This window comes from Phascolarctos cinereus, unplaced genomic scaffold, assembly GCF_003287225.1.
Source record: "Phascolarctos cinereus isolate Bilbo 61053 unplaced genomic scaffold, phaCin_HiC Scaffold_1;HRSCAF=81, whole genome shotgun sequence".
NCBI classification, from domain to species: Eukaryota; Metazoa; Chordata; class Mammalia; order Diprotodontia; family Phascolarctidae; genus Phascolarctos; species Phascolarctos cinereus.
The window spans coordinates 64770150-64798130 of record NW_027555514.1 but is presented as its reverse complement, the minus strand read 5'-3'; the positions used below and the strand labels follow the sequence as shown (position 1 = coordinate 64798130).

General features: G+C 37.6%; 1 protein-coding gene across 1 annotated transcript in view; it reads left to right on the top strand.

The window, feature by feature from the left end:
* Positions 1 to 10906: 10906 nt before the first annotated feature.
* MASTL (microtubule associated serine/threonine kinase like) overlaps positions 10907 to 27981 on the top strand; it is a 39711-nt gene continuing 22636 nt past the window's right edge. The window contains 6 exon segments of the mRNA XM_078151964.1: positions 10907 to 11204; positions 16254 to 16391; positions 24084 to 24223; positions 25146 to 25234; positions 26126 to 26232; positions 26470 to 26620. Coding sequence (XP_078008090.1) covers positions 10962 to 11204; positions 16254 to 16391; positions 24084 to 24223; positions 25146 to 25234; positions 26126 to 26232; positions 26470 to 26620 — 868 coding nt within the window. The 5' untranslated portion in view covers positions 10907 to 10961.

Below are 27981 nucleotides of genomic sequence, written 5' to 3'. Positions count from 1 at the left end.
AACCATCCCAACAATTACAGCTGTCCAAAATTGATAAAGATAACAAAATATTAAAATAGTGTGGCTGGGTCTGTGAAAAGACAAGCATACCAATGCACTGTTGGTGGAACAGTCTAATTATTCTGGAAAGAAATTTGGAATTATGCTAATGTCCATACCCTTTGAACCAGAAATTTCCACTGCTAGGCCTATACTCCAAAGAGCTCAAAGGCCAAAGATAGCAGCACTTTTTGCTGTAGCAAAGAATTGTAAACAAAGTAGATGCCCAACAATTGGGCAATGGTTAAACAGACTATGAATCAGGAATGTAATATAATACTACTATCCTCCAGAAATGATGACTAGGAAGAATATTGGGAGTCATGGAAAGACTCACATGAACTGATACAAAATGAAGTAAACAGAAATAGCAAAACAATATACATAAAGAGAATGTACCTCCCTTCTTCGTAGAGGATGAGGACCATGAAGGTGAAACACAACATATACTAACAGTCTTCATGGATGTGTTGCTTGATTTTATTGAATGACTTTTTTTTTCCTTATTATATGGAATGGCTCTCTAGGTAGTGGGGGAAGAGGAGGGAAGGCATATGCTGAGAAGTGAAGGTGATATAAAAGATTTCTGTCAATAAAAATCTTACAAATGAATGCCAGTGTTCTGAGCCAGACTGCTGGTCAACAATGATCTTTGGTGGTGCTAAAATGAAGGCTTTGGATTTTGATAGCCACTGAGATTCCATGAGGCTGAATGTCTTCACTATGCTGTCTTCTTTTGAATACGTATGTTAACTTTAATTTACTCCAACTCCAATCATTAAAATAAATCAATCTGGGCAAAATCAAACAAAAATTACAACTATCCAAAAGTGGAATCATGTGTGCTGGGAGGCAGTGACTTCACTACCCTCCCTCATTGGATGATTACTTGTTGGACACATTGCAAATGGGAATCTTATTCATGTACATATTAGACTAGAGGACCTCTAAGATATTCACTAAATCTGAGATCTAGGATATGGTTCCAACCTTATCCATACAATTCCCCTAACCCCAAATTTCAGCCAGTTTGATTACTTGTAGTTTTCCCTATGCTGGGGTATTTCATTTCCTATCACGATGTCCTACCATATTTTAAAACAGGCTATTTACTCATACTTCTGAAATATTCACTCTAGGTTCCTCCTAGTTTCTTGGGGTCTGTACTTTTAATACCTTGACTCCCAAGTCCCTACTGGTTTGCTTGATTTTAACAGTCAGCCAGTTGACAGTTTTCAGCAAAGGCATTTATGGTAAATCAAACAATATTGAGGTTTCACCTAACAACCAGCAAATTGTCACAGATGACAAAAGATGGGAATTGTCATTGTTGGAGGGCTTATGGAAAGACAGGCACACTAAATATATTGTTGATGGAGTTGTGAATTGATCTAACCATTCTGTAAAGCAACTTGGAACTAGTTAAGAAAGTGACTAAATTCTTTAGCCTTTGACTCAGAGATTACAATGGTAGGCCTATAGCTAAAGGAGGTCAAAGATAGACACCCATGTACACCAAAATTTTATATAGAAAGCAAGTATAAATGGGGTAGATACTCAGGTATTGGGAACTGGCTAAACAGATTGTGGTAATTAAATGAAATGGAATATTACTATCCCATAAGAAACAATGAACGTGATAGATACAAAGAAGCATGAATAAGACATAAACTGATACCATGTAAATTCAACAGAACTGAGAAAACAATATACAAAATGACTACACAATGTAAATGAAAATAACAATGATAACAAAAAAATCAAGATTGAATTTATAATTATAATAACCAAGCTTAGTCCCAAAGAAGAAATATGAAAAGATATCTCCTTCAATTCCTTTGCCAAAATTGGAGTCCAAGAATGTTGAATATTGTGTATAATGTGAGACTTTTTTGATATTTTGGCTATTTATAAACACTTTTAATGTTTTCCCTTTTTTGTTTGTTTTAAAGAGTAGCTGGGGGGGCTACAGTGGGAAATGCATATAGTGTAAAAACAAAAGATATCAATTAAAATGTATTTAAAAGAAAAAGCAAAGCACTTTACCAAGATGGCATAATAAAAAGAGAAATTACAAAATATTCCCCTCCCACCATAAACTTGGGACATATTCTCCCACACATGCACACCCAGTCCATGGAAAGAGTGAGCACAAACCTAAAGAGTATAATGGTAGTAAGGTATACATATAGAGGACACACATCACTAAGGCAATCCACAACTCTTATTATTGTGGGACTTTGAAGTTCATTCTTTCTTCATTATTATCCTCCCAAAGCTCAACTCTTGGTCATCTCTTGAGTCCATAGCCACCTTTCTTCTTTGCTCTGCCAGAAATACTACTACTTAAGATTGTTCACAGCCTCCAATGACTGTTTATCTCAAGCATATGCCTCTGTTTCCTCAGCTGTGCTTCAAACTCCCTCTAAATGACTCTAGTTATTGAATAGCATCCATCCTTATGCTCAGATATCTGCAGTGCTAGATGCTATGCTATGGGTAATAAGGGAAGGAAAGATATTTCCTTTCTCCCTCCCCCCAGAAAAGGTGAAAAGCTAGATTCCTCCCCCAACTGCTGGCTGTTGCCACAACTGCCCTTGGTAGGGCTTTAAAAAATTTTTCTTTTGGAGGGGGCGGTTTAAAAAACTTCCAAATTCTATCTCTCCCACCTCCCCTTCCCCCATCTCTGAGATGGTAAGCAATCTGATATAGTAACATTATACATGTGCAATCATGTAAAACATTTCCTTAAGACTCAAGGAAAAAAGTGAAAAACAGTATGCTTCAGTCTGCATTCAGATAACATCAATTCTTTCTCTGAAAGTAGATAGCTTTTTTCATCATGAGTCCTTTGGAATTGTCTTAAGATCATTGTATTGCTGAGAATAGCTAAGTCATTCCCAGTTCTTTGTACAATATTGCTGTTACTAGGTAGTGTTCTAGTTCTGCTCACTTTGCATCAGTTCATGTAAGTCTTTCCAGGTCTTTCTGAAATCATCCTGCTTGTCATTTGTTCTGGTACAACAATATTCTGTTGCAACCATATAACACAACTTATTCTGCTATTCCCCAATTGGTAGATATCCCCTCAATTTCCAATTCTTAGCCACCACAAAAAAAAAGCTGTTATAAATATTTTATTCTAATAGGTTCTTCTCTCTCTCTCTCCCCCCCCCCCCCCCCCCCCCCCCGTCTCTCTCGGATATAGAACTAGCAATGCTACTGCTGGATCAAAGGGTATGCATAGTTTGATTGCCCTTTAAGCATAGTTCCAAATTGCTCTCCAGAATGGTTAGATCAGTTCGCAACTCCATCAACAATGCATTAGTGTAACTGTTTTCCCACATCCCCTCCAACATTTATCATTTTCCTTTTTTATCATATTAGCTAATCTGATTGGTGTGAAGTGGTACCTCAGAATTATTTTAATTTGCATTTCCCTAATCAATGGTGATTTAGGTCATTTTTTCATATGACAATAGATAGTTTTGATTTCTTTGTTTGAAACTGTGTATTATATCCTTTGACCATTTATCAGTTGGGGAATAATTTGGGGTTTTTTTGGGGGGGAGCTAGGCAGTAGAGTTAAGTGACTTGCCCAGGGTCACATAGCTAGTACGTGTTATGTGTCTGAGGCCAGATTTGAACTCAGGTCCTCCTGACTCCAGGGCCAGTTCTCTATCCACTGTGCCACCTACCTGCCCCATGATTTGTATTTTTATAAATTTGACTCAGGTCTCTACATATTTGAGAAATTAGGCCTTCATCAAAAATGCTTGTATGGAAAACTTTCTCCCAGTTTTCTACTTTCCTTCCAATTTTGGTTGCATTGGTTATGTTTGTGCAAAACGTTTTTAACTTTATGTAATCAAAACTATCCATCTTACATTTCATAATGCTCTCCATCTCTATTTGGTCCTAAATTCTTCCCTTATCCATGGACTTGACTATTCCATGCTCTCCTAATTTTGCTCATGGTATCACCCTTTATGTGTAAATCATGTACCCATTTTGACATTATCTTGGTCCACAATGTGAAATATTGGTCTATACCTAGAATCCACCAAACTGTTTTCCAGTTTTTTCCAGCAATTTTTGTCAAATGCATTTTTGTCCCAAAAGCTTGGATCTTTGGGTTTATCAAACACTAGATTACCATGGTCATTTACTATAATGTATTATGTACCTAATGTATTCCACAGATCCACCGCTCTGTTTCTTAGCCAGTACCAGATTGTTTTGATAATTACCACTTTATGATACATACAGTCTGAGATCTGGTATTGCTAGACCACCTTCCTTCACATTTTTTTTCCATTGATTGCCTTAATATTCTTGATCTTTTGTTCTTCCAGATGAATTTTGTTATTATTTTTTCTAGCTCTATAAAGTAATTTCTGATAGTTTGATTAGTATGGCAGTGAATAAGTAAATTAATTTAGGTAGAATTCTCCTCTTTACTATATTACTATATTGGCTCAATCTATTCATTTCCAGTTGTTTAGATTTTACCTTTTTTGTGTGGAAAGCACTTTGAAACTCTGTTCATATGGTTCCTGGGTTTGTCTTGGCAGGTAGACTCTCAAGTACTTTTCTACAGTTACTTTAAATGGAATTTCTCTTTCTATCTCTTATTGCTGGGCTTTGTTGATAATATATAGAAATGCTTTTGATTTATGTAGGTTTATTTCATATCCTGCAACTTTGCTAAAGTTGTTATTATTTTAAGTAGTTGCTAATATTTTATTTAAAATTTTTGCATCAGTATTCATTAGGGTGTATAGTTTTCTTTCTCTGTTTTTATTCTTCCTGTTTTAAGTATCAGCACCGTATTTGTATCATAAAAGGAATTTGGTAGGACTCCTTCACCTATTTTTCCAAATAGTTTATATAGTATTGGGATTGATTGTTCTTTAAATGTCTGGTAGAATTCATTTGTTAATCCATCTGGCCCTGCAGATTTTTTCTTAGGGAGTTCATTGATGTCTTGTTCAATTTCTTTTTCTAAGATTTTATTCTATTTCCTCTTCTGTTAATCTGGGTAATTTATATTTTTGTAAATATTCATCCATTTCATTTAGATTGTCAGATTTATTGGCATATAATTGGGCAAAATAGCTAATGATTGTTTTAATTTCCTCCTCATTGGTGGTGAATTCTCTTTCATTTTTGATATTGGCAATTTGGTTATCTTCTTTCCTTTTTTAAATAAAATTAACCAACAATTTATCTAATTTATTGGTTTTTTTTTCATAAAACCAGCTTCTAGTTTTATTTACTAGTTCAATGGTTTTCTTACTTTCAATTTTATTAATTTCTCCTTTAATTTTGGTGTTTAATTGCAGATTTTTAATTTGTTCTTTTTCTAGTTTAGTTGCATGCCCAGTTCATTGATCTTCTCTTTCTCTATTTTATTGATGTAAGTGTTTAGAGATATGAAATTTCCCCTAAGTATTGCTTTGGTTGCATCTCATAAATTTTGGTGTTATCTCACTGTTATCATTATCTTTAATCAGATTATTTATTGTTTCTATGATATTTCTTTAACTCACTTATTCTTTAAGATTAGATTATTTAGTTTCCAATTAATTTTTACTCTTTCCACTGCCCTTTATTGAATTAATTTTTAGTGCATTATGATCTGAAAAGGATGCATTTAATGTTTCTGCTTCTCTGCATTTGGTTGTAAGGTTTTTAGGTCCTAATGCATGGTCAGTTTTTGTGTAGGTGCTATGTACTGCTGAGAAAAAGGTATATTCCTTTCTCCAGAGATCTATCATATAACTTTTCTAGAATTCTATTTGCCTTCTTAATTTCTTTCTTATTTATTTTATGGTTAGATTTATCTAGTTCTGAGAGGGGAAACTTGAGGTCCCCTACTGTATAGTTTTGTCTATTTCCTCCTCCTCCTCATTTAAGTTCTCCTTTAAAATTTAGATGCTACACCATTTGGAACTGAATGGGATGTCCCAGTGAAGACTTCTCAGTGTAATTAAGGTAATGAGTTCAGAAGGTAGTGTGAGAAATGAACTCTCAGAAGTGAAGGCTCCTCAAAGGGTCAAATAATTATTGATTATTACTTGCAAAATCCTCCCCCACTTAAACCCTGTTTTTAAGCACTTAGCAGAAAGAATAAGCTCTGCCCCACCCTGCCTCTTTCCTTGTCTTTGAATTTCGAACTTAGAATGTAAGCCCACCCCCAGGTAAGGGGGTAAGGGATAGTGGTGGGTGGAAACTTGTTTGCTTGGTGGGTGGAGGCTTGTTTGCTTTCATAAGGCGGCCCCTGTTACTCTGTCTGTCTGTCTGTCTGTCTGTCTCTCTCTCTCTCTCTCTTCTCTCTCTCTCTCTCTCTCTCTCTCCCCAAAGGTAACCTTTACTTTCCACCATGAGGTCTCTCAGTTTAATTTGGGTTGGGGTCACTGTCCCACACAGAATAGGAACTATTTTTTTAAGTCCTTGAATCTCTAGGAACTAACACAGCTCCTTAAACATTTCATTACTTCCTCTGTTTCTCTCTCCCAGAAGTCTCTTAGCCAATCTGGAGTCACCCCTTCCTCAGGTACACAGTATGCAGTGTCACAAGTCTGTCCTTCAGAGGCCTGCCAAAGCCTCCTAGGTGGGGTGCTATATATAAGGCTAGGGAAGACTTGGGCCTGGCGGGGAGGGGAGGAGGTGGGGGGCAGTCAGAAAGGAACCACTGGATGAGGAGAGGTTGAAGTTTAGAGGCAGAAGATGATCAAGGTCATGCAATCTTCTGCAGAAGACAGGACGAAATCAAAAGCACATGAAGAAGAACTGGCCTTTGAAGAAGAGATTGAAGGAAAGAAGAGAATGGGAGATGATGTAAAGGGCTGTAAAATTAAAAGAAGGGAAGTGCCCAAAGGGCTATAAAAATGTGCACACCCTTTGATCTAGCAATACCACGTCTAGGGCTGTATCCCAAAGAGATCATAAAAATGCGGGAAAGACCCACATGTACAAAAATATGCACAGCAGCTCTTTCTATGGTGGCCAAGGAATTAGAAATTGAGGGGATGCCCATCAATTGGGGAATGGCTGAACAAGCTGTGGTATATGAATGCAATGGAATTCTATTGTGCCACAAGAAATGATGAGCAAGCAGACTTCAGAAAAACTTGGAAAGACTTACAGGAACTGATGCTGAGTGAAGTGAGCAGAACCAGGAGAACGATGTACACTGTAACAACCACATTGTAATATGAAATGATAGACTTACCTCTTCTCAGCAATGCCACGATCTAAGACGTTTCCAAAAGTCTCATGATGGAAAATGCTATCCACATCTAGAGAAAGAACTATGGAGTCTGAATGCATACTGCAGATATTATTTGCTCTTTTTTTCTTCTGTTTTATTTTATTTCTTCTTTCTTATGGTTCCTCCTATTGCTTCTAATTCTTCTTTCCAACATGACTAATATGAAAATATATTTAAGCCTATATCAGATTGCACACCATCTTGAGGGGGGAAGTGGCAAGGGAAGGGGTGAAAATTTAAAACTCAAAAGCTTGTGGAAGTGAATGTTGAAAACTAAAAATAAATTAATTAACTAAAAAATGCATAACAATAAAAATGAGTGGATAAAATTTTAACTTACTGTATGTCAAATTGACAGAAATTTTTATAGGAAAAGCTATTCCTCAAAAGATAGTCAAAGAATATGAGCAGTTTTAAAAGGAAAACAAATTATCTATATCCATTTGAAAAAAATTCACAATCACTAATAATAAAATATTACAAAAATATATCAAAAATAGATCTAATTATTCAAAGCCTTAAAAAAAAACACCTTATAGGGATAAGTTCACAACTGAGTGAGAAGAAGTAGAAGTGTGCTAAAGCCAGCTCTAACCAACTTGAGAGTCATTGTTAAAAGTTTAATGTGAGCATTTATACTTTAGGAACCACAAAACACTACAAATCAGGGCTTGATTTATTGTCTTGCTCATTGTCTAGATTTAAGGAAGTGTTAATACTGATTAAACTTTAAAAAAAAGAGAAGAAAAGGGAGTTCAGTTTTCTCAGTACAGTAAGAAAGAGAAAGCGGATATTTAGAAGTCTTGAGGAAAGTAGGGAAGATTTGGGAAAGAGATGCCCCATCAGCTCTGCTTCAGTCCCAGGCAACAAGGTAAATGAGATCCTGGCCTGGGCAGCAGATGGTGGAAATCAGCGGGCCCAGTGAATGAATCTTAGTGATCTAATTCAATTTCATTTTAAGATGAGGAAACTACTTTTGTTAGGTATTCCTCTCGGGGAAACTCTGAGAGTCAATCCTTGAAAATAAGTTATCTATTCATTCAAGTCTTTTATCATGTTGAAGATTGCAGCATGCTAGAAAGCCCGTACTCCAGGATGAACAACTGATTCCTATTCCAGTTTTTTCACAGTCCAGGTCTTCAATAGAATCAAGGCCCTTTACAGAGAGGTAAAACTGTCCATCAAGTGTTTTACTGAACATTCTCAGGCACTTCAAAGATCCATGCATTCATTATAGGGCATTCACCCTAATCTTACATAATCGCTTCAAGGTTTGTTAGATGATTAATAAGTTACAATCCAAAAAAAACCTCATTACTTCAGGGTAAACCCTCTGGTTTGGATAGATAAGCCTCTGAATTTAACTAAGCTGGTCCTCAGACACAGAGAGAAATAATTCCTCTGGTAAAATTTGAAGCCTTTCAAATATAGTTATGTAGATTTATGTTTATAAACATATATAAATAGTTCATATTTACATAACTATATATTAACACATATAGCTATAAAGGTTACAAAGCACATTTTTTCACAATACTGTGAAATGTGGAAATATAATAATAATAATTATTATTATTTTTAGAGATGGGGTAGCTTTTTATTTTTTTTTAATTTTATTAATTGAAACATAATTATTTTAACATTCATTTTACAGAAGAGAAAACTGAGGCTCAGTGATTAAATGACTTGCCCAAAGTCACACTAGTAAGTGGCAGAATTGGGCCTCAGAACCTCATTTTCTCAACTATCACCCTATGTCATCTCTTACCTTTTCCTGATAAACTTGTAGAAATTATAGTCCATTTTAGTCTAGTTTCCAAACCAACTTCCTTACCAACCATTCATCCCTCAACTCAGAGCCATAACTAGGGCAGGTTGGGAAATCAAGATTTTTTTTAACCAGGGTATTAACATAAGAATATGGTACTTATGACCTGGGGGGAGGAAGGCAGTGGAGTATTTCCTGCCGGTGTTGATCCATGCAGCACAGTCCTTGACTGGCTTGTACCCCGACCCTGATCCTTCACCTTGCCTTGGGCTATATCCCACTGGGATCCATCACTGGGACACTACTCTCCGACCCTGTCTTTCTCTCAACTCTCTCAACTCAACTGGTATTGCTCCTACTCACTGCTTTTGCCCCATATGAAAAAATTTCTATTTAAGCTGTGCTTTAAACCTTGTTATCTATCCTTAATACTTTAATTAAACTGTTTCCTTGGAGACACCTCTTGATTGCCAATGAATTTTTCTTTTCTTTTCCTTTTTTAATCTTCATTATCCTTGACCTTTCTGTAGCATTTGAACGGTCGACCACTGCCTTCTACTGGATACTCACTCCTCCCTTGACCTCATTAATACTGGGCTAGCATGTCTACTCTTCAACAGCCTTTTCCTAAAGCCCTTTAACTGGGGGCATTCCCACCAGGTTCTGTGCCAGGCCATTTCCACTTCTTTTTTCTCTCAGCCTTCAACTCAAAAAACATGTACATCCAAGTAGCTGAAGAATGGAAAAGCAGTTTATTTGTTTGGTTCAGAGAGCGGAGCTAGGAGAAAAGGGTAAAAGTTGCAAAGTGGTAGATTTAGGATTAATTTAAGAAAAAAACCTTAACATTCAATGCTATCTAAAATTGGAGGTAAAGGATTTGTCCTCACTAGGGATCTACAAAGCTGGAAGAAACTAAAGAAAAAATACTGTAGTAAGAGTTTAGGGGAGTCTCTTCTCTGGTTGCATTCCCCCCCCCAGTCCCATTTAACTTTGTTGTTCAAGACCTCCTCTTCGTGATCCCATTGGGGGTTGTTTTTTTTGGTAAAGACACTGGAGTAGTTTGCCATTTCCTTCTCCAGTGGATTAAGGCAAACAGAGGATAAATGACTTGTCCAGGGTCACACAGCTGGTGAGTGTCTGAGGCCACATTTCAATTCACACTTCTTCCTGACTCCAGCCTGGTGCTCTATCCACTGATCCACCTAGCTGCTTCATTTAACTACTCACCATCCATTAATTTGGTGACTTGACTTTCCTCCTCTTTAACCACTTAACACCACTTAATTTGGTGACTTGGTTTCCCTTCCCTCATTGGGTGCCATATGCGTCATGTGCTGTCTGACATACACTCCAGGGGGACCGAACTGCTTTTACCAGGGTAGGGCTTGGTATAACGATAAATGCTGGCTGACTTACTGGTATTTAGAGAAATGACTAAATAAGCAAAAAGTATTGTTTAAAAAAACACAAAAAAGTCTACTAAGTGTTCTTTATCCTCAAAAATATATGGGGGAGAGAAGGGAAGCGGGACACATGAAGTTGGCAGAGGCCGAGGTTGGAGCAGACCCTTCCTCCAGGGTTCGGGACGGGTGTGGAGGTGGTGAAAAGCGGGGAGGTAGGGAGGGGGGGAGAAGGGAAATCGTTCTCCCCGGCAGTAGCGTCATCAATTTTTCCGCCCCCAGAAGCCGGCGTCACTACGTCACAGGGCGGACGGCGGCCCCCGCACGCCCGGGCGCTCAGCGAAACGATGCGTGATGACGTCACACATGCCCTGTACGTAAGCGGATGGCGGGGCGGGGTTTTGCTTTGAAACTGAGGGGCGGGAGTGGCAGCTTCTGGAAGTTAGCTGTGGGCTGTGGGCTGGCCGGGAGGCCCAAAATGGAGTTGGCGAGCGGCCGCAGCGCGGAATCGGAGGGCGGCGAGACGCCGAGCGCTTCGGCCGGGCGAGCCTCATCTGCAGGCGGCGGCGACGGCGGTGACGCCTCGGAGGCACCGGTGAAGCAGATCACGGTGCCGAGGCCCCCCTCAATTGAGGAGTTCGCCATCATGAAGCCCATCAGCCGCGGGGCCTTCGGGAAAGTGTATCTGGCACGGAAGAGCGGCAAATTGTACGCCGTGAAGGTGAGCCGACGGGAGAAGGGTGGGGAGGGGGCGGGGTGGTGATGTAAGTCGTGAAGGGGGGGCAGGGTGTTGGGGGGGTGATGTGTGCCGTGAAGAGGGGGTGTTGGGGGTCACGTGCGCCGTGAAGAGAGGGCGGGGTGTTGTGCGGATGATGTGCGCCTTGAAGGTGAGGCTGGGGGGTGGGGTGGCGGGGGTGGCGTACGGCTGGCTCCCTGGAATTAGGGTGGACCCAGCTCATAACATTTTACTGGAGCAGACCCTGAAGAGGTCCTTTCCTCATCTGTGAAATGAGGGGCGAGTCACTTAGAAGTTTTCAGCCTCAGTTTCTTCATCTGTAAAATAAGGTTAATTATAGCACCTACCTGCTAAGATTGTTCTGAGGATTAAATGAGATGTTTGTAAATCGCTTTGAAAGCGTAAATCGCTTTGAAAGCCTTAGAGGCATATGTATAAGTGTTAGCTACGACGATGATGAAGAGGCTCATGGTGGGCGTAAGCAGACTGCAACACATTACAAACAAGGAACTTTGAAGAATAGCTGTAGTGAAGGATGTCATCCTGGAGATGTCTGACCAAACTGAAGATGGGCGGATCTTGTGGTGAGCAGGGGGGATGGACAGCTTGTGTATTCCATTGGCCTTTTATTAAGGACGTTGTTAGATGGACCCTGTGGGGAACTTAGGAGACCTGTACACAGGAATCAGACACTGTGGCCATGCATCAGTGGTTGTACTCTTCTGCTTTACCAAAGGAATGCCCATATCATTGGAGTCACAGAACCATTGTAGTATTAAATTCAGTAAGCTTTTAAGTGTCTACTTTGTGCAACACACCATGCTGGCATTGGGAATACACAAACAAAACAAAAATGGTACCTGCTTCCAAGGACCTTACACTTTCCTGGGAATACAGTCTGTATACAGATAAGTAAATACAAGATAATTTGAGGAAGAAAAACAGGAAGAGCTTAGCCTAAGAGATGGTGCCTCAGGTGGGCTTTGAAGGAATCTGAGTGTATAGAGGTAGTTTCGAGCCATTACATTGCTTTCAGTCACAAAGTATTTATTAATCCCTTACCATGTGCCAAAAACTATGCTAAGCATTGGGTATATATATACACAGAAAGGCAAAAAATAGTCCCTGCTCCTGAGGACCCTACATTCCTGGTATGAGGGTCAGCCTGTGCAAAGTTACTTTGGCAAGAGATGAAATTTTAAGTTTCGGCAACAACAAGAAGGCCATTCTAGCTTAAATATTATCATGGTATTATAATAATTACTACGATTTTTTTTAAAAGGCACATCCTTGTTATCTGTTTCGGAGATTGACATTTACCAGTTTGTTTTAGAATGTCATTTCCTGAGAAACAGTCATAGCTATTTTACTTCACATAATCCAGTTGTACCACGGAAACCACAATGACATGTTCTTCATCAATCAAAATCCACATTCCTCTTCTAATCATTAATATTACTTGGGCTACTCATCTTGCAGCCATCTTTTTCTTAATCTTTTACTTTTTATAGAAATAAAAGACTTGCTGGTTAGTGAAGATTATTTCTGAATTTAAATTGTGAATATAATTGATACTTGTGAAAGATTATTAAAAGGAATGAGACAAATTTATATGCAACAGGTACTCATTAAGAAGTGCTAAAATTATGTTACTAGGCTTTTTTTACCTTTCCTGCTGAAAACTATTTACTAGAGATAAATTGAAATTTATGTGTGTTTATTGATACCCTTACCTGTCCTCTCCCCTATTTAAACTGACCATCATATTGTCTCTCATTCTCACTGTATTATATCAAAGAATTATGAGTTTGCTGGTGTCCATCTGTCTTTCTAGTCTGTTAGTTGCCTGGAGCTCAAGAGTTGTGACTTGGCCAAGGTCACACAGCAAGTAAGTGTTGAAAAATGAAGGTTTGAATCCAAGTTTAAGATTCAGCCCTATCTCCTTGTAAGTACTTTTAAAAAATACAGATGACATATTTTTTGAATATGCAGTTGTGAGAAGACCAAGATATAAACTCAGAAGAAGTCAACAATGTGAGAATAGCTACAAACAAAGCATCAAAGAAAAATGCTAATTGGACCCAAGCCCAACAAGAATTCCTGGAAGAGTTAAAGAGATAAGAGTGGTAGAGGAAAAATTGGGAAAAGATGTGAGAATAATGCAAGAAAATTGTGAAAAAAGAATTAACAGCTTGGTAAGAGGCACCAAAAATACTGAAGAAAAACCCCTTAAAAAACAGAATTGGCCTAATGGTAAAAGAGGTGGAAATATGCACTGGGGGAAAAAAATAGACTTTTGAGGCGGTAAAGAATAAAAGGAAAGAAGAAACAGAAGATGGGATAGAAGGAAATACGCAATTAGTAAATCATAACAGTGAAGTGAATGGGGTGAGCTCACCCATAAAACAGAAGTGGATAGGAGAATGGATTAGGAACTGGAATCCAATGATATGTTTTATGAGAGGTACACTCGAAAGAGAAAGACACACAGTTAAAATAAAGGACTGGAATATAATTTAATATGCTTCAGCTGAACTTTAAAAAAAAGGCAGGGATTGCAATTATGATCTCAGAGAAAGCAAAAATAGATCTAATTAAAAGGGATAATCAGGGAAACTACATTTTGCTAAAAGGTACCATAGACAATGAAGTAATATCAAAAATTTTTACAGCAAGTTTCTCTGATAAAGGTCTTATTTCCCAAATAATGAGTATAGAACCAAGTTAAATTTATAAAAATGGAAGCCATTCCCCAATTAATAAGTGACCAAAGGATAGAAATTGGCAGTTTTCAGAAGAAATCAAAGCTATCTATAGTCATGAAAAATCACTATTGATTAGAAAAAGGTAAATTGAAACAACTCTGGTACCACTAGAAACCTATCAGAATGACAGGGAAGAGGAGAGAATGGGTACAATCATGAACTGTTATGGAGAAGTGAACTGGTCCTACCATTCTAGAGAACAATTTGGAACTGAGCCCAAAGAGCTGTAAAACAGTGCTATGCCACTACTAGGTCTGTATCTCAAGATCAAGAGGTCAAAGAAAAAGGAAAAGGACCTATATGTACAGAAAATATTTTCATCAGCTCTTTTTGTGGTGGCAAAGAATTTGAAATCAAGGGGATGCGCATCAATTGGGCAAAGACTGAAAAGTTTTGGCATAGGATTGTGATGGAGTACTATTGTGCCATGGGAAATGACAAGAGAGGGTGGTTTCAGAAAAACATGGCGAGACCTATATGAACTAATGCAGAGTGAAGTGAGATGGACCTGGAGATCATTGTGCACAGTAACAGCAGTGTTGTAATGATCAACTGTGAAAGATTTAGCTACTCTGACCAATACTATGACCCAAGACAGTTCCGAAGGACTCAGGATGAAAAAATGCTATCCACCTCCAGAGAGAGAATTGAACTCTGAGTGCAAATTGAAGTATAATTTCCTCACTTTATTTTTCTTGCTTTTAAAAAAAATATGGTTAATATGGAAATATGTTTTGAATGATCACTCATGTTGATATCATATTGCTTACTGTCTAAGTGGGTGGGGAAGAGTTAGGAGGAAGAGAGAGAATTTGGAACTCAAAATTTAAAAAGAAAAGATTGTTATAAATGATACATTTAAAATTTTTTTCTTTTTTTATTAATTTATTTAGATTTATCAACAGTCACTTCCATATGCTTTTGAGTTTAAAATTTTTCTTCCCTTTCCTTCCCATCACCCTCCCCAAGACGGCACACAATCTGATATAGGCTATACATATACATTCCTATTAAACATATTTTCCCATTACTGATATTGTAAGTAAGAATTAGAACCAATAGGAGGAACCACCAGAAAGAGGAAACAAAACTCAACAGAAAAAAAAAATAGCAAATAGTATGCTTTGATCTGCATTCAAACTCCATAGTTCTTTCTTGGGACGTGGATAGCATTTTCCATCATGAGGCCTTTGGAGGTATCTTAGAGCCTTGTATTGCTGGGAAGGATTAAGTTGATCAATATTAGTCATTGCACAGCATGGCTGTTATTGTATACAACGTTCTCTTGGTAAAAATATTTTTAAAAAATAAAATGGAAGTGTTATCTTTACCTATAGAGAATATATTCTCTTGATTAATAAGGAACTGTATGTAGCTAGTAGGAAAACAACGTCCTAATTGTATTATCTCTAGTATTTTACCTTTCTACCTGAAAGATTAAACCAGATTTGAACATCACTTCTTTATTCTTATGTATTTTAAATACCACGTATTCTATTTAATTGGATAAAAAAACTGAAAGAGTCAAATCCAAGCTCATAAATGTCAAGACAACTAATTTTTTTTCTCCATTTAGATTTCCTTTCTAGCCACCATTATATTTCTTTGTATTTACAGTAGGGCCTTTGGTGTCTCTTTTTACCCATGCTAATCCAACTAAGTAGGAAGAGAAAGTACTTTGGGTGAGTCCCATGCTCCCAGCATCTCATACAGTTCTCCAGATTCTTTCTGTCCTTGGAGGGATCTCCCTTCCAAGGGGGAAAGTATTTAGGGATAATAAATAGTTGACTATTTCTAGAATGCTTGGTCTAAAAACTATTCTCTTGATTTGTAACTGCTGTTAGCTCTAGTTTCTACAGCTCCTAGCTTGGCCCAAAAATTCCTTGCTACTGACCTGTTGCCTCTGTCTATTGCCATCCCTTGATGAAAACTCTGTTTTCTTGGAACATTTGATTCCCTTGTGGCTGTTCAGACTTTCTTCTATGGAACTGACTGTCCTACCTCTGTCCCTTTCCTATAACAGTTCTCTGAAGTAAGCAATAGCTAATTGGCTCTACTGTTCCAGAATTTAAGACATGTGAGAGGTTTCACAGGTGACAGTAAAGCTAGGACAGACCTGAGGCTTCCATGTTACTAATATGCCATAGTTTCAGTTGCACCCTTAAAGTATTTAGATTGGTCTTTGTCAGGTAACATATACATGTCTGAATATAAAAACATCTTATAATTGAAAAATTATGTCTACTAAGTTTTATGGTTCTTTTTATAGGTTGTCAAAAAAGCAGATATGATCAACAAAAACATGACTCATCAAGTCCAAGCTGAGAGGGATGCACTGGCACTCAGCAAGAGTCCCTTTATTGTGCATTTGTACTATTCACTACAGTCAGCCAGCAATGTCTACTTGGTGAGTAAAGAACTTGAAACGTTTTTATTAGTAAAATAAGGGTGTGGGTAGCCAATGTTTATCCCTTGTAGTTAAAAAAAAAAGGTGGAGGTGTTCTATGTTATATGAGTTTTAAGAGACAGCAGTAGGAGATGGCAGTGATTTTAGAAAGATGATGTCTAGGCTCTTTTTTTGATCATGGCTTTCAGGTAGTCCAATAATTTTAAAATTCTTTCTCCTGGGATCTGTTTTCCAGGTCAGTTGTTTTTCCACTGAGATATTCCACATTGTCTTCTATTTTTTCATTCTTTTGGTTTTGTTTTACAATATCTTGATTTCTCATAAAGTCATTAGCTTCCATTTGCTCCATTCTAATTTTCAAGGAATTATTTTTTTCAGTGAGCCTTTGGACCTCCTTTTCCATTTGGCCAATTCTGCTTTTTAAGGCATTCTTTTCCTCATTGGCTTTTTGGACCTCTTCTACCATTTAGCTTAGTCTGTTTTTTAAGGTATTATTTTCCTCAGTATTTTTTTGTGCCTCCTTTAGCAAGCTGTTGACTTGTTTTTCGTGATTTTCTTGCATCACTCTTATTTTTCTTCCCAGTTTTTCCTCTCCCTCTCTTATTTGATTTTCAAAATCCTTTTTGAGCTGTTCTATGGCCTGATACCAATTCATATTTTTCTTGGAGGCTTTGGATATAGGAGCTTTGACTTTGTTGTCTTCTGAGTATCTGTTTTGATCTTCCTTGTCACCATAGTAACTTTCTTTTTTTTAAATTTGTTTTTAATATCTCTAATAAATATTTTCTAATCCTTCCATAAAAGTACATTACAGTTCTACAATTTATTGCAAACAGATTTTTTTATCTGTTGATATTCAAACTATAACACATATTACTTAATTATTGACACTATTTACAGCACAATAGAGAATGCTTTTTTAAATGAAGAAAAAATAGCAATTCAGTGGGGAAAATGTCAAACAAAAGGTTCTTTTCCCAGGACAATTATATATCTATACCAATTAAAAATGGTAATTTCTGAATAGATACAGGATTAAAAAGTCATGATGAAAGTTAGCCAGGTTTTGTCCAGAGATGTGATAATATACTACACAGTTCGTTTATTTATTTATTTGTTTGTTAGCAAATCCTAGTTTGCCAAGCTTCAGAAGGCAAAAGCCTAAAAGTATAAGTTTCAGAGTTGTCCCACTAGTTAGTCTTCTTGCCCAGAAGAATCTGGTGACTGGTACTACTTTGCAAGAGAGCACATTGTCACCAATGTTTTTGTTGTTAATTAATCCATCAAAACAGCAACATCCATGTCCTTAAGATGTAAGGCCTAGCACGAAGCCTCCCACAAATCTGTTGGATGCCACTACGTTCTGTTTGATAAATTGACTCATCAATGATGGTATTGATTTCAGGTGCAGCTTTATTTGCTCTTTTTTTAATCTTTCTTTTTGCTTTGTTTACATCTTTTTCAAATCTCTTCCAGTGAGCTTGCACATAGCCGCTGTGACTGGCGATCTTTTTATGTCTCTCTTGAGTCTTGTATTTAAGGATCAGATTTTCTGTTGAGCTCTGGTCTTTTTATCAGGAAGGTATGGAAGTCACCTGTTTCATTGAATATCCATCTCCTCCCCTGAAAGATCTTGCTCATTTTCGCTGGGTCATAGTAACTTTCAATAGTCAGATGTTTTTTCCATTGTTTGCTCATTTTCCTAGCTTATTAGTAGGCTTTTAAGTCTTTGTTAAAGTAGGGCTCTGCTTCCAGGGTAGAGGGTACACTGTCCCAAGTTTCAGGGGGTCTGTTTTTAGAGCTACTTCTAGGGATCTGTAAGTTTTCAGTTCTTCCAAGGTGGTATGATCTAAGGAGAGGTGTTTACTGCTCTCCTGGCTTGTGCTCTGGTCTGTGAGAGAATGCAAGCACTCACTTCTGCCCTGAAACTGTGAGGAGGGTCCCCCCTTCTACTGTGTCCACAAGATCTGCTATGCTAGTGTTCCTTCTCGCCCTGGTACTACCACCCAGGACCTTGATCTGAGTATAGGCAAAGCAACAGAGTCCTGCCTCAGTGCTAGCAAAAAGACCCCTGTAATCTCCTTCGGACCAGTTGTTCAACCCCCTTACCAATTGTGGGCCCAGAGCTCCAAAAGCAGCTGTTGCTCTTGTCACTACTGATTCAGTCACTCCCAAGGCCTGATCCTGGTTTGCTGGGGCCGGGACTGTGTTGTCACGTCCTGCCCTGGACTGTGCTGCTCTCTCACCCAGGTCTGACAGACCTTTCCTGCTGACCTTCTAAGTTGTCTTTGGCTTCTGTGGGCTGAGAGGTCTGGAAACCACCACTGCTGTGAGTAATTTGGTCACCCCCAAGGCCTGCTTCAGCTTTGCTGGGGCCCAGTCTGCACTAGCCGGGCCTGTGCTAGACTGCTGTCTTCTCTTCCTGGTGCAACAGACCTTTCTGCTGACTTTCCAACTTGTCTTGGGCTGGAAATTTGTTTCACTCCTTTTTGTGGGTTCTGCTGCTCTAGAATTTGTTTAGAGTAATTTTTTAAAGGTATTTGGAGGGGTTTTTGGGGAGAGCTCAGGTGAATCCCTGCCTTTGCTCTGTCATCTTGGCTCTGCCTCTCGGATGGCAGTGATTTTTAAAGTAATTTTTGAGGATATCATACTACTGTGTCACAGTTCTTTTATTTCTGGAATGAATGAATGAATTGTGGTACTTAATAAAAATGACGCAGCATTGGTATTTCATTAAGAGCAGTGCCATCCTTCCCAATGATTTTGAGGAAATTTATGATAGTATGTGTGTTAGTAGATAAAGGTAGATGGAGTTGATGGTCCATATATTCTTAAAGTAGTTACCAGGTCCATTGCTCATTCCTCATCCTCCCTTCTCCCAGGGTTTTGCTGGTTTCCTCCCTGCCTGTCCCACCACTTCAGTCTTTCTTGGTATGTCATCATCCATATCAGAGTCTCTACCTGTGGGTGGGCATACCCAAAGGCTTTATGCTAGGTCATTTTCTCTTTATGTTGTCTCACTCGGTGATCTCTCCTGCTTGGATGGGTTCAGTTCTTATTCTCTCTGCAGATGGTACTTAGATCTTTATTTCCAGCCTTAGTTTCTCTTGAGCTCTCGTTCTACCTCACTAACTGCCTTTGGGCATCATATATCCCAGAGATGTCTCAAACTCAGCAGATCCAAAATAAACTTGTAGGGTTTTGTTTTTTATGTTTTTAATGAGTCTAAATATCAACAGACACGAACATTTTAATATAGAAATGTTGAAGTTTATATTCAGCACTCTGCTTTTTGTTTTGCTTTTGTTTAGCCAAGGCATTTTTACTGCTTGTACATACAAGGGGAGAGTTAGACCTTGAACATGTAAGCAAGTCTAACAGTCATGTTTTCCCTACAAGTGGAATATAACTGGCCAATTTATAATCATACAAATGGGCTGAGGAGATAAAAAGTTTGAGTTAGTAGAGAGCTGAAAGTTGGGATGGGAAAAATGGGAGAGCCCAGCCACCAAAGTGCAGTCCTGACCATGTTAATCTCCTACTAAACTCCTGTGGCTCTCTATTATCTTTAACAAAATAAGTAACAATAATAGTGCTTTAAGGTTTGTAAAGTGCTTTATAGACATTAACTTATTTTATCTTTACAGCAACCCTAGGAGACGGATGCTATTATTATTCCCATTTTAAAGATCAGAAAACAGAGGCAGATGGATGTTAAGTGACTTGCTCAGGGTTATGCTGCTGCTAAAATGTCTGCCACCAGATTTTAACTCTAGCCCCATTACACATTACTTCCCTTCTGCAATCCAGCCAAAAGAGCCTTCGTGCTGTTTTCATATCCAGTCTCCAAGTCTGGAATGAATTTTCTCCTCAGTTCTGTCTTAGAATTCCTTTTTTTTCTTCACAACTCAGCTCACGTGACATCTTTGACAAGAAGCCTTTGCTGATTCCTACCCCTCTTAGCTGCTGCAGCTAAGTTTCCTCCACAAAGCACTACATGAATGCTAGCTGTGTACTCTTCATATGTTGATAGATACATCTTTTATCTTTCTTGATAGAATCAATGCTTGTAGGCAAGAACTGTTTCATTTTTTGCCTTTCTGTCTCCAGTTATTTATATCAGTTTTTATATCCTACTACTAGCATTGTACTGGGCATCTCATAGGTGCTTATTAAATGCTTATTGATTAATTGATGGATATACTGGGAAAAAATTGATAATGACTTCAGATTTGGTGTGATTACATGACTTCCTTTTTTTTTTGGTGGACTTTTAGAATATATGATTCTTGGATGTTCATTGTAAACTTTCAGCTCCAAAGGACTGATCCCTTCTATAGCATACTTGATTCTAAATGTGCAGTATTCTCCCCCATTAATGTTTCACACCACTGAACCATGATTCTGTTCCACTAGAAGTTTGGAGAGTGATCTGGATAACCAGGAATAGTGAGTATTAAAAAGGCAGGTTATGTGGCCCAATTGATTTTGTCAAAATAGGGAATTCCAGGCAAGAGCATGAGGATATTATGCAATTAAGTCAACAAGCAATTGCTTAGTGCCTGCTATACTCCAAGCACTGTCCTAGATACTAGGGAATACAGAAATGGGGGTGGGGAGGATTCTAGTCCTTTAAGAGAATACAATCTCGAATGGAGATTTTTTATTATTATGTGAACTTCTGTGGAACTCTGAAACTATTATTTGTGAGTTGCATTTTAGTGATGGGATTATATATGTGTGTGTGTGTGTGTGTGTGTGTGTGTGTATGAATAAAATGCCTACTGTATGCAAATGTATACTAGAGGAGATACAGAGTTTAAGATACAGTCCCTGTCATTAAGAAGTTTATATTTTAGTTGGTAAATTATCTGTTTCAAGTGAGAAATTTGTTCTGGAGATGAAACGATGTTGTTAAGCTTATACTTGTTATATTTTAAAATTTCTGTTGATAACCTTTTGTTTGTTGTTTTCATTTCAAACTATTTATTGGGTGTCCCAAGCTTTTAAGTTTTAATTGCTTGAACTTGGGATATTGTGTATAAATAAAGGGAAAAAAACAGTTCAGCAGAAAAAAACCTATTCAATATATCACCTGAGTCTGACAATATCTACAGTGTTCCACACTTTTTGTTTCCTACCTCTGCAAAGAAGGAGAGAGGTACATTGCCTTTTCTTTTCTTTAGGGCCATGTTAAGTTTGAATTTATGAGAAGAGTAGTATGGATTCAGAAAGGTTAGTCCATCATTTGGGACTGGAGGTCTAGATTAGTAGTTTTGTGGTGACGAAAGATAAAATGAGTGAGGGAACAAAAGTTTGAGCTTCCAAGCTTATCAATTTATTAAGCAATGCATGCTGGTTGCCAAGAAATCGCAACCGGTAGCATTTCTTAGCTTTGGTACTGGAGCCTGAATACAGGAGGAGACAGACTTTTATAGGTTAAAAACAATTAATCAAATATGTCGTTAATTAAAAGGAAACTCTACAACGTTAGATAATCTAATTTCTAATGGGATGAAAGATTAGGGTCTTTTCCAAGTTGGGAGTAGGTGAGCAAACAGGTGCAATTCCCTGAATTCAGAAAAGGGTGTCCCCCTCCACCCCCCCCAAGTGTCTGTAAACAGTCAAAGGAATATGGAAACAATAATTGATTAATCAATATGGGACTAATTTTCAGATAAAATACGTGGGTTACTTGAGATGTACAATTGTGAGAAAACTCCTTGTGTCAGTCTTTGAATCTGTGGTCAGCATTAGCTAGGTCTTTAGTTAAGAAGGCTCTCTAAACAGCAGGTGGTCTAGTTTCCCAGCCACACAGGGCTAGGTTTAAACAGTACTTTAAGGTTTTCTCCCAGTTCCTACAATTGAATAAGGTTTTCTCACAAGATAGAAATTGAACTAGACTCATAACTGAATAGAAAGGGAACTGAATTAGCTACAGAATTGAGTCACAAGATGGTCAGTGTGGTTTACTTAGTTCCCACAATTAACCTCTTGCTGTCCTAATCCCCTCAATTCCCCAAGTTTCCAAAGATAATACTATCACATGACCCTAAGGAAATTATGATCAACCAGTTGGAGGGTGGGAAGATGGATTGCATCTCACCCTCCCCACAATAGCCAATCAAGGGGCTTCTCTCCGACACAACTATACCTATTCCCAACACATCCTCACTTCACTCTGAGCTCTCCTGCTGTTCAGGCTCCAAAGTTCCCCCTTTCAAGCCTGTCATTGGCCCCTTATGGCAGTTAACCTAAGCATGCACAATAGCTTCAGGCTCTGCTGGGAAGAAACTGCCTGTCTGATTACCTTGTGGCTACTGCAGGTATTCCTAGAAGGCCTTCTACCTTTTCCTTTTGAGTGGAACAGAGTGAGTCACACAAGAGAAGCAAACTTGGATGAGTTTTGGTCTTCATCATAGACATATTTACGTTGCCTTTCCTCCAAAATGCTCAAAATCTTTTGAATCTTCCTATTATTGTGAGGCATCACCATTCCAGTCATCCAGTGTCCCAACTACAGTTTCATCCTCAAAGGATTCCTTGTTCTCCCTCATCATATATATGTAATCAGTTGCCAAATCATGTCGTGTTTATCTTGAAAATCTCTTTCATCTGTTCTCTTCTTTCTATTCATGTAACCACTACCCTAGTTTAGAACGCTATTATCTTTCTCCGGTACTATTGCAGGAGCCTCCTGACTGGTCTTTTCCCCACAAGTCTCTGCAATTAATCCTTCACATAACTGTCAAAATGAATTTCCTAAAGTGGGGTTTGACCTTATCAGTCCCCTACTCATTAAACTCCATTGACTCCTTATCAACTCTAGGATCAAGTATTACTTCATCTTTATCTCATTGTTTAAAAAATCTCTATTTTGGCATAAGTTTGATAATGTACATAATTATTTGTATATTAGTACATCTCTATAGCTTATAGAAATAGGGATTGGACCTGTGATTTATTTTATCCTTCTGTACAGAGAAACTCTTACTGATAAAGGTTGTTCTCTTCTCTGTAAATTATAGTCTTAGAGAGTTACCTGTGGCATTAAGATGTTAAGAGACATACCTAGGGTCACACAGTCAGTAGATATCAGAGGTAATCTGAAACCAGGTCTTCCAGAATCTGTAACCAACTCTTTATTCTTATGTCATGCTTAATAAGTAAATATACAATGTGAGGCTACGTGATCAAAAAAGCTTGAAGCCCATTGTCTAGAGCAGGACTTCTTAAACTTTTTCCACTTGCAGCCCCTTCAGCACTTCTGAAACTGTGAGTCAAGACCCACAGTTTAAAAGCACTGGTCGAGAAGCAGGGGTGAGGAACCTGTGGCCTCCTAGGTCCTTGGGTGCGGCCTTTTGACTGAGTCTAAGTTTTACACAACAGATCTTTTTATTAAGGGGATATGTTCTGTGAAGTTTGGAATCAGGCAAAGGACCATACCGGACGACCTAGAGAGCCACATTTGACCTCGAGGCTGCAGGTTCCCCACCCCTGGTAGAGGAAAGCAAAGGTTCTTATAGGCTATGTTTTAGTTATTTAGTTTTGTGGTTATGTTGTAGTGTACTATTATGTAATTTTAAATGTTACATTAAACTTTGATTAGATTGCAAATTATAATGCTAGATGGTTAATGTATTTAAAATAACTATAATTTTTACTTTAAATGTATAAATGCTTTTGTGACAGGTGATGGAATATCTAATCGGTGGAGATGTCAAATCTCTCTTACATATATATGGTTATTTTGATGAAGAAATGGCTGTAAAATATATTTCTGAAGTTGCACTAGCTCTAGATTACCTTCATAGACATGGAATAATCCACAGGTAAAGACTGACTTAATTTTAATCTTTAAATATTTAACTGATAATGTGATCATTTATGCTGAAATACTGAAGTCCAGTAGCAGGCTTGCTGAATTTGGGAATTTGTTTCATTGTTGCATTATCTTCAAGTTATTACCGGTTCTGCAATACTCCCTCCATTGCTGCTTTGGAAAAATTTATTAGGGGGTGCAGCTAGATGTCACAGTGATAGAGCACTGGCCCTTAAGTCAGGAGGACCTGAATTCAAATTTGGCCTCAGACCAAACACTTGACACTTATTAGCTGTGTGACCCTGAGCAAGTCACTTAACCCCAATTGCCTTAAAAAAATTTAAAAAAAAGGTTGCTAGGGTCATAGCATGGCATTTTTGGGAATGGTATTGACTGCTTGATTTTGCTGCCTCCAACAGGGCCTTGCACTAACCTAGCTAGCCTGTTGTTTTTAGAGAGGTAGGTGTGATAGAGCAGAACCTTTTAATCTTAGTGGCTTTTCTTAACCTTACCAGTCTTCTTATTTATCAACTCACCTGTATTTCCAAATTTTTTAAACTTTGTTTTTGCTCTTCTTGCCTCCTCTAGAGAGATAAGAGGAGGATCATACAGGTAAACTTGTTTTGTGACCTGATATTCAGGATGGCATCAGTAGGCTTCTCTCCCAGCTTAGATATGTAAAATGGCAAGTATAGAGAATATATTGTTTTTGAGATCTAATCATTTATCTAGTGCTTTTTTAGATGGGATTTTAGAAAGGTAGAGCGCAAAATGCATGTATTTTGGAGAGGGTGAGAAGACTTAAATCTTGAGAAGCTGGCCTTCCCAATGTCCATGAATTGCCTTCTGTTTTCTTAAAGAGATTTGTATGTTCGCTCTAGCTTTTCCCTACCAACTAACTTTAGATTGTGTAATTTTTTTTGAATACGCAGGGACTTGAAACCAGATAATATGCTTATTTCTAATGAGGGCCATATTAAACTGACAGATTTTGGCCTTTCCAAGGTTGCTTTGAATAGAGGTAAGAAAACATTTGGTAAGTTAAGAAAAAAACACAAACATTTTTAGTTATATTTTGTTGTTTGACTTTTTTCTTTGTTAGTTGACACTTGTGAGGAACCCAATGATTATTCACTCCAAGGTGTAGTGGAAAGTTCTAATGATATCTTCCTCCACTAAAGATGAGTCATGAGGAAATTGCTTACCTCCTAATCTTATATCTCCAAAGGTAGATATTTCATTATTACTGATAAATGATGGCCATGAACTTTGTTCAGAGAAAGACACTTGGAATTCTAATTCCTTGAATAGTTCTAGGTCTGTCTAGGTGATAATACTTGTCCCTTAGAAATTATTAATCCATTAAAGTATGTTGCTTTAGAATCCTTTTGATGGTGGTGGTGGACACCATCCATTATTGTTTCTGTATCCATTGGTACTATTTCATAAATGTGAAGGATGAATAAAAGTAGAAAAACCTATTACCTACAGAGTCATAATGGTGATTCATCTAATGACAATAAATGTCATAATTTAAGGAAGTATTATTATAGCATAAAATGACATTCCAAGGAATATTCTTCTCCATATAGTTTAGCAGTTTTCCCTAGTTACTGAGGACTCTGGTATTCACAAATAACCAGTTGAGAATTCCAGTTTGGATTAATTATTCATTTAGAAGAAAAGCTTGATCATATTAACTATTCAGTAAATTGATATAGTTGGCTAGTATTATATTCCTTTTCTTTGTTTATGATATACTGACTTCTGCTGGTGCATTGTTATAATGCAAAATAGATTTTTAAGAGGGCTTGTTACTGCTGGGCTTTTTCAAGGAAATGACTAATGACTTAGTGACAGATGAGTATTTTTAAATGAATTAATATATCAGTATTTCCTCTTACTTATTTAGAGATTAATATGCTGGATATTCTTACAACACCATCAATGCCTAAACCCAGACAGGACTATTCACGAACTCCAGGACAAGTTTTATCTCTCATCAGCTCTCTGGGATTTGTAAGTGTTTGACTACAAAGATCTGTGTAACCCATCCCCTTCCAAACACATTTAAATATTTTTAAGTGGTTTTATACCATACTTTAAAAAATTTGGTCAAAATTAGGACAAATAAAATTTTAAGTACATTAGGAATTCTGGCCAAATTTAGTGTTTTGTGTATTTAACTCTAATTGTTCTGCTTAATGAATTTTCAACAGTAGGGTGTTTTTTTGTGTTTTGGGTTTTTTTTAATAGTACACACCAAGTGGTGAGAAAATGCAAGAAACAGTTGAAGCTATTTCAAGCCCTGTATCAGAAATTTCACGGCTTTCTAAGGATTCTTCTTGTCCTATGTCTGTAGATCAAAAGGATGATACTCTATATTCAAGTAAACTCCTTCAATCGTGTGAGTATGTATAAATATATCAAGCAAATAATTTATGGCTTATAATATCTTGCACATAAATATTTATTGAATGAATGGTTTAAAATAAAAAATGCTTTTCTTTGAATAATAATGTTTACTTTGCAAAGCTTTATAAAAAGATAAAATCTCCAATCACTGATCACAATTAAGAACAATATTTTAAATATTGGAGAATATTTAGAGTAATCTGCTATGTCAAATTATATATATAAATATCCTTTTTGATATGCATTGGGGTAGCTTTATTAGCTCAACAATTGATAGTGTTTTTATAGTTAGAAGAAAGATGCCTCATAATCTGCAGGTGTTTGAGGGACCACTGAACAAATGATACCATACTATGGTGGTGTGCCATTGGTTCCTAGCATTTTTGGTATAGTCACCCTTTTTTTTTATGTCAGGAAATTTCGTGAACTTCTGCGTGATAGAAGTCATACTGTTGGTATCCATTAATTAAGGAAAATACATGAAAACATTTCTGTGTGAATTTAGTGGTTTCTCTAAATGGATTTGTATTTTATTAATCACAGCAGTATTTTCATACATTCAAAAATAGTGAGATATATTGTGAAACAACCACAAAAGGTATGGTTGCCTATTTATTATACCGAATCATGTTGTAGATTTGTAGAGCTAATTCCAAGGATTGGGCAAGTAATCAGGATTTCCTGCCCAGTTCCCAACATTTGAAAGCTAATGTCCATTCAGTGAAGAGTTATATGGTAAATATTATTATGCTTGCATCACATAAAGGCAAAAGCAAAATTCAGGCACGATCAGATACGTATATTCTGGTGAGATTTATTAAAGGAATTATTGCAGAACTGAATTACAGGCAGCTGGATCTTGGTTAGAAGCAAGTACTTGTAGTGTGAATGTTATTCTCAGAAACTATTAGATGAAAGATATACTCTTTGAGTCTATAAGGTTTCTTCTGGTCTTGTACCAGCCTCTTCCATGCCGATACACATACCCATATCCATGTGAGGCTTGTGATATGTCTTTGCCAGCAATGCAATCTTAGATTGCTCTTGCTTACATAGTGAAAAAACTTCACCTCTGCCATTAATCCTTATCATTGAGGTCTACTGCTCTCAGATGTCCTTAAAGATTTATGAGCACTAACTGGCCAAGTGTGTGCCTGAACTTGTGGACGCTCTGTGGTGAAGGACGGCTAGTGAAAAGGCACAAACTTGTGATATGGCATGTGTTGTACTAGAAACAGTAAGGAGGCTAAGTGTCCCTGCATCATAGAAATGTTTAGAAAGGAGTAAGGTGAAGAAGGCTGGGAAGGTAAGAAGGGGCCAGTAAAGAGTAAAATAATCAGAACTTCGTTTTGG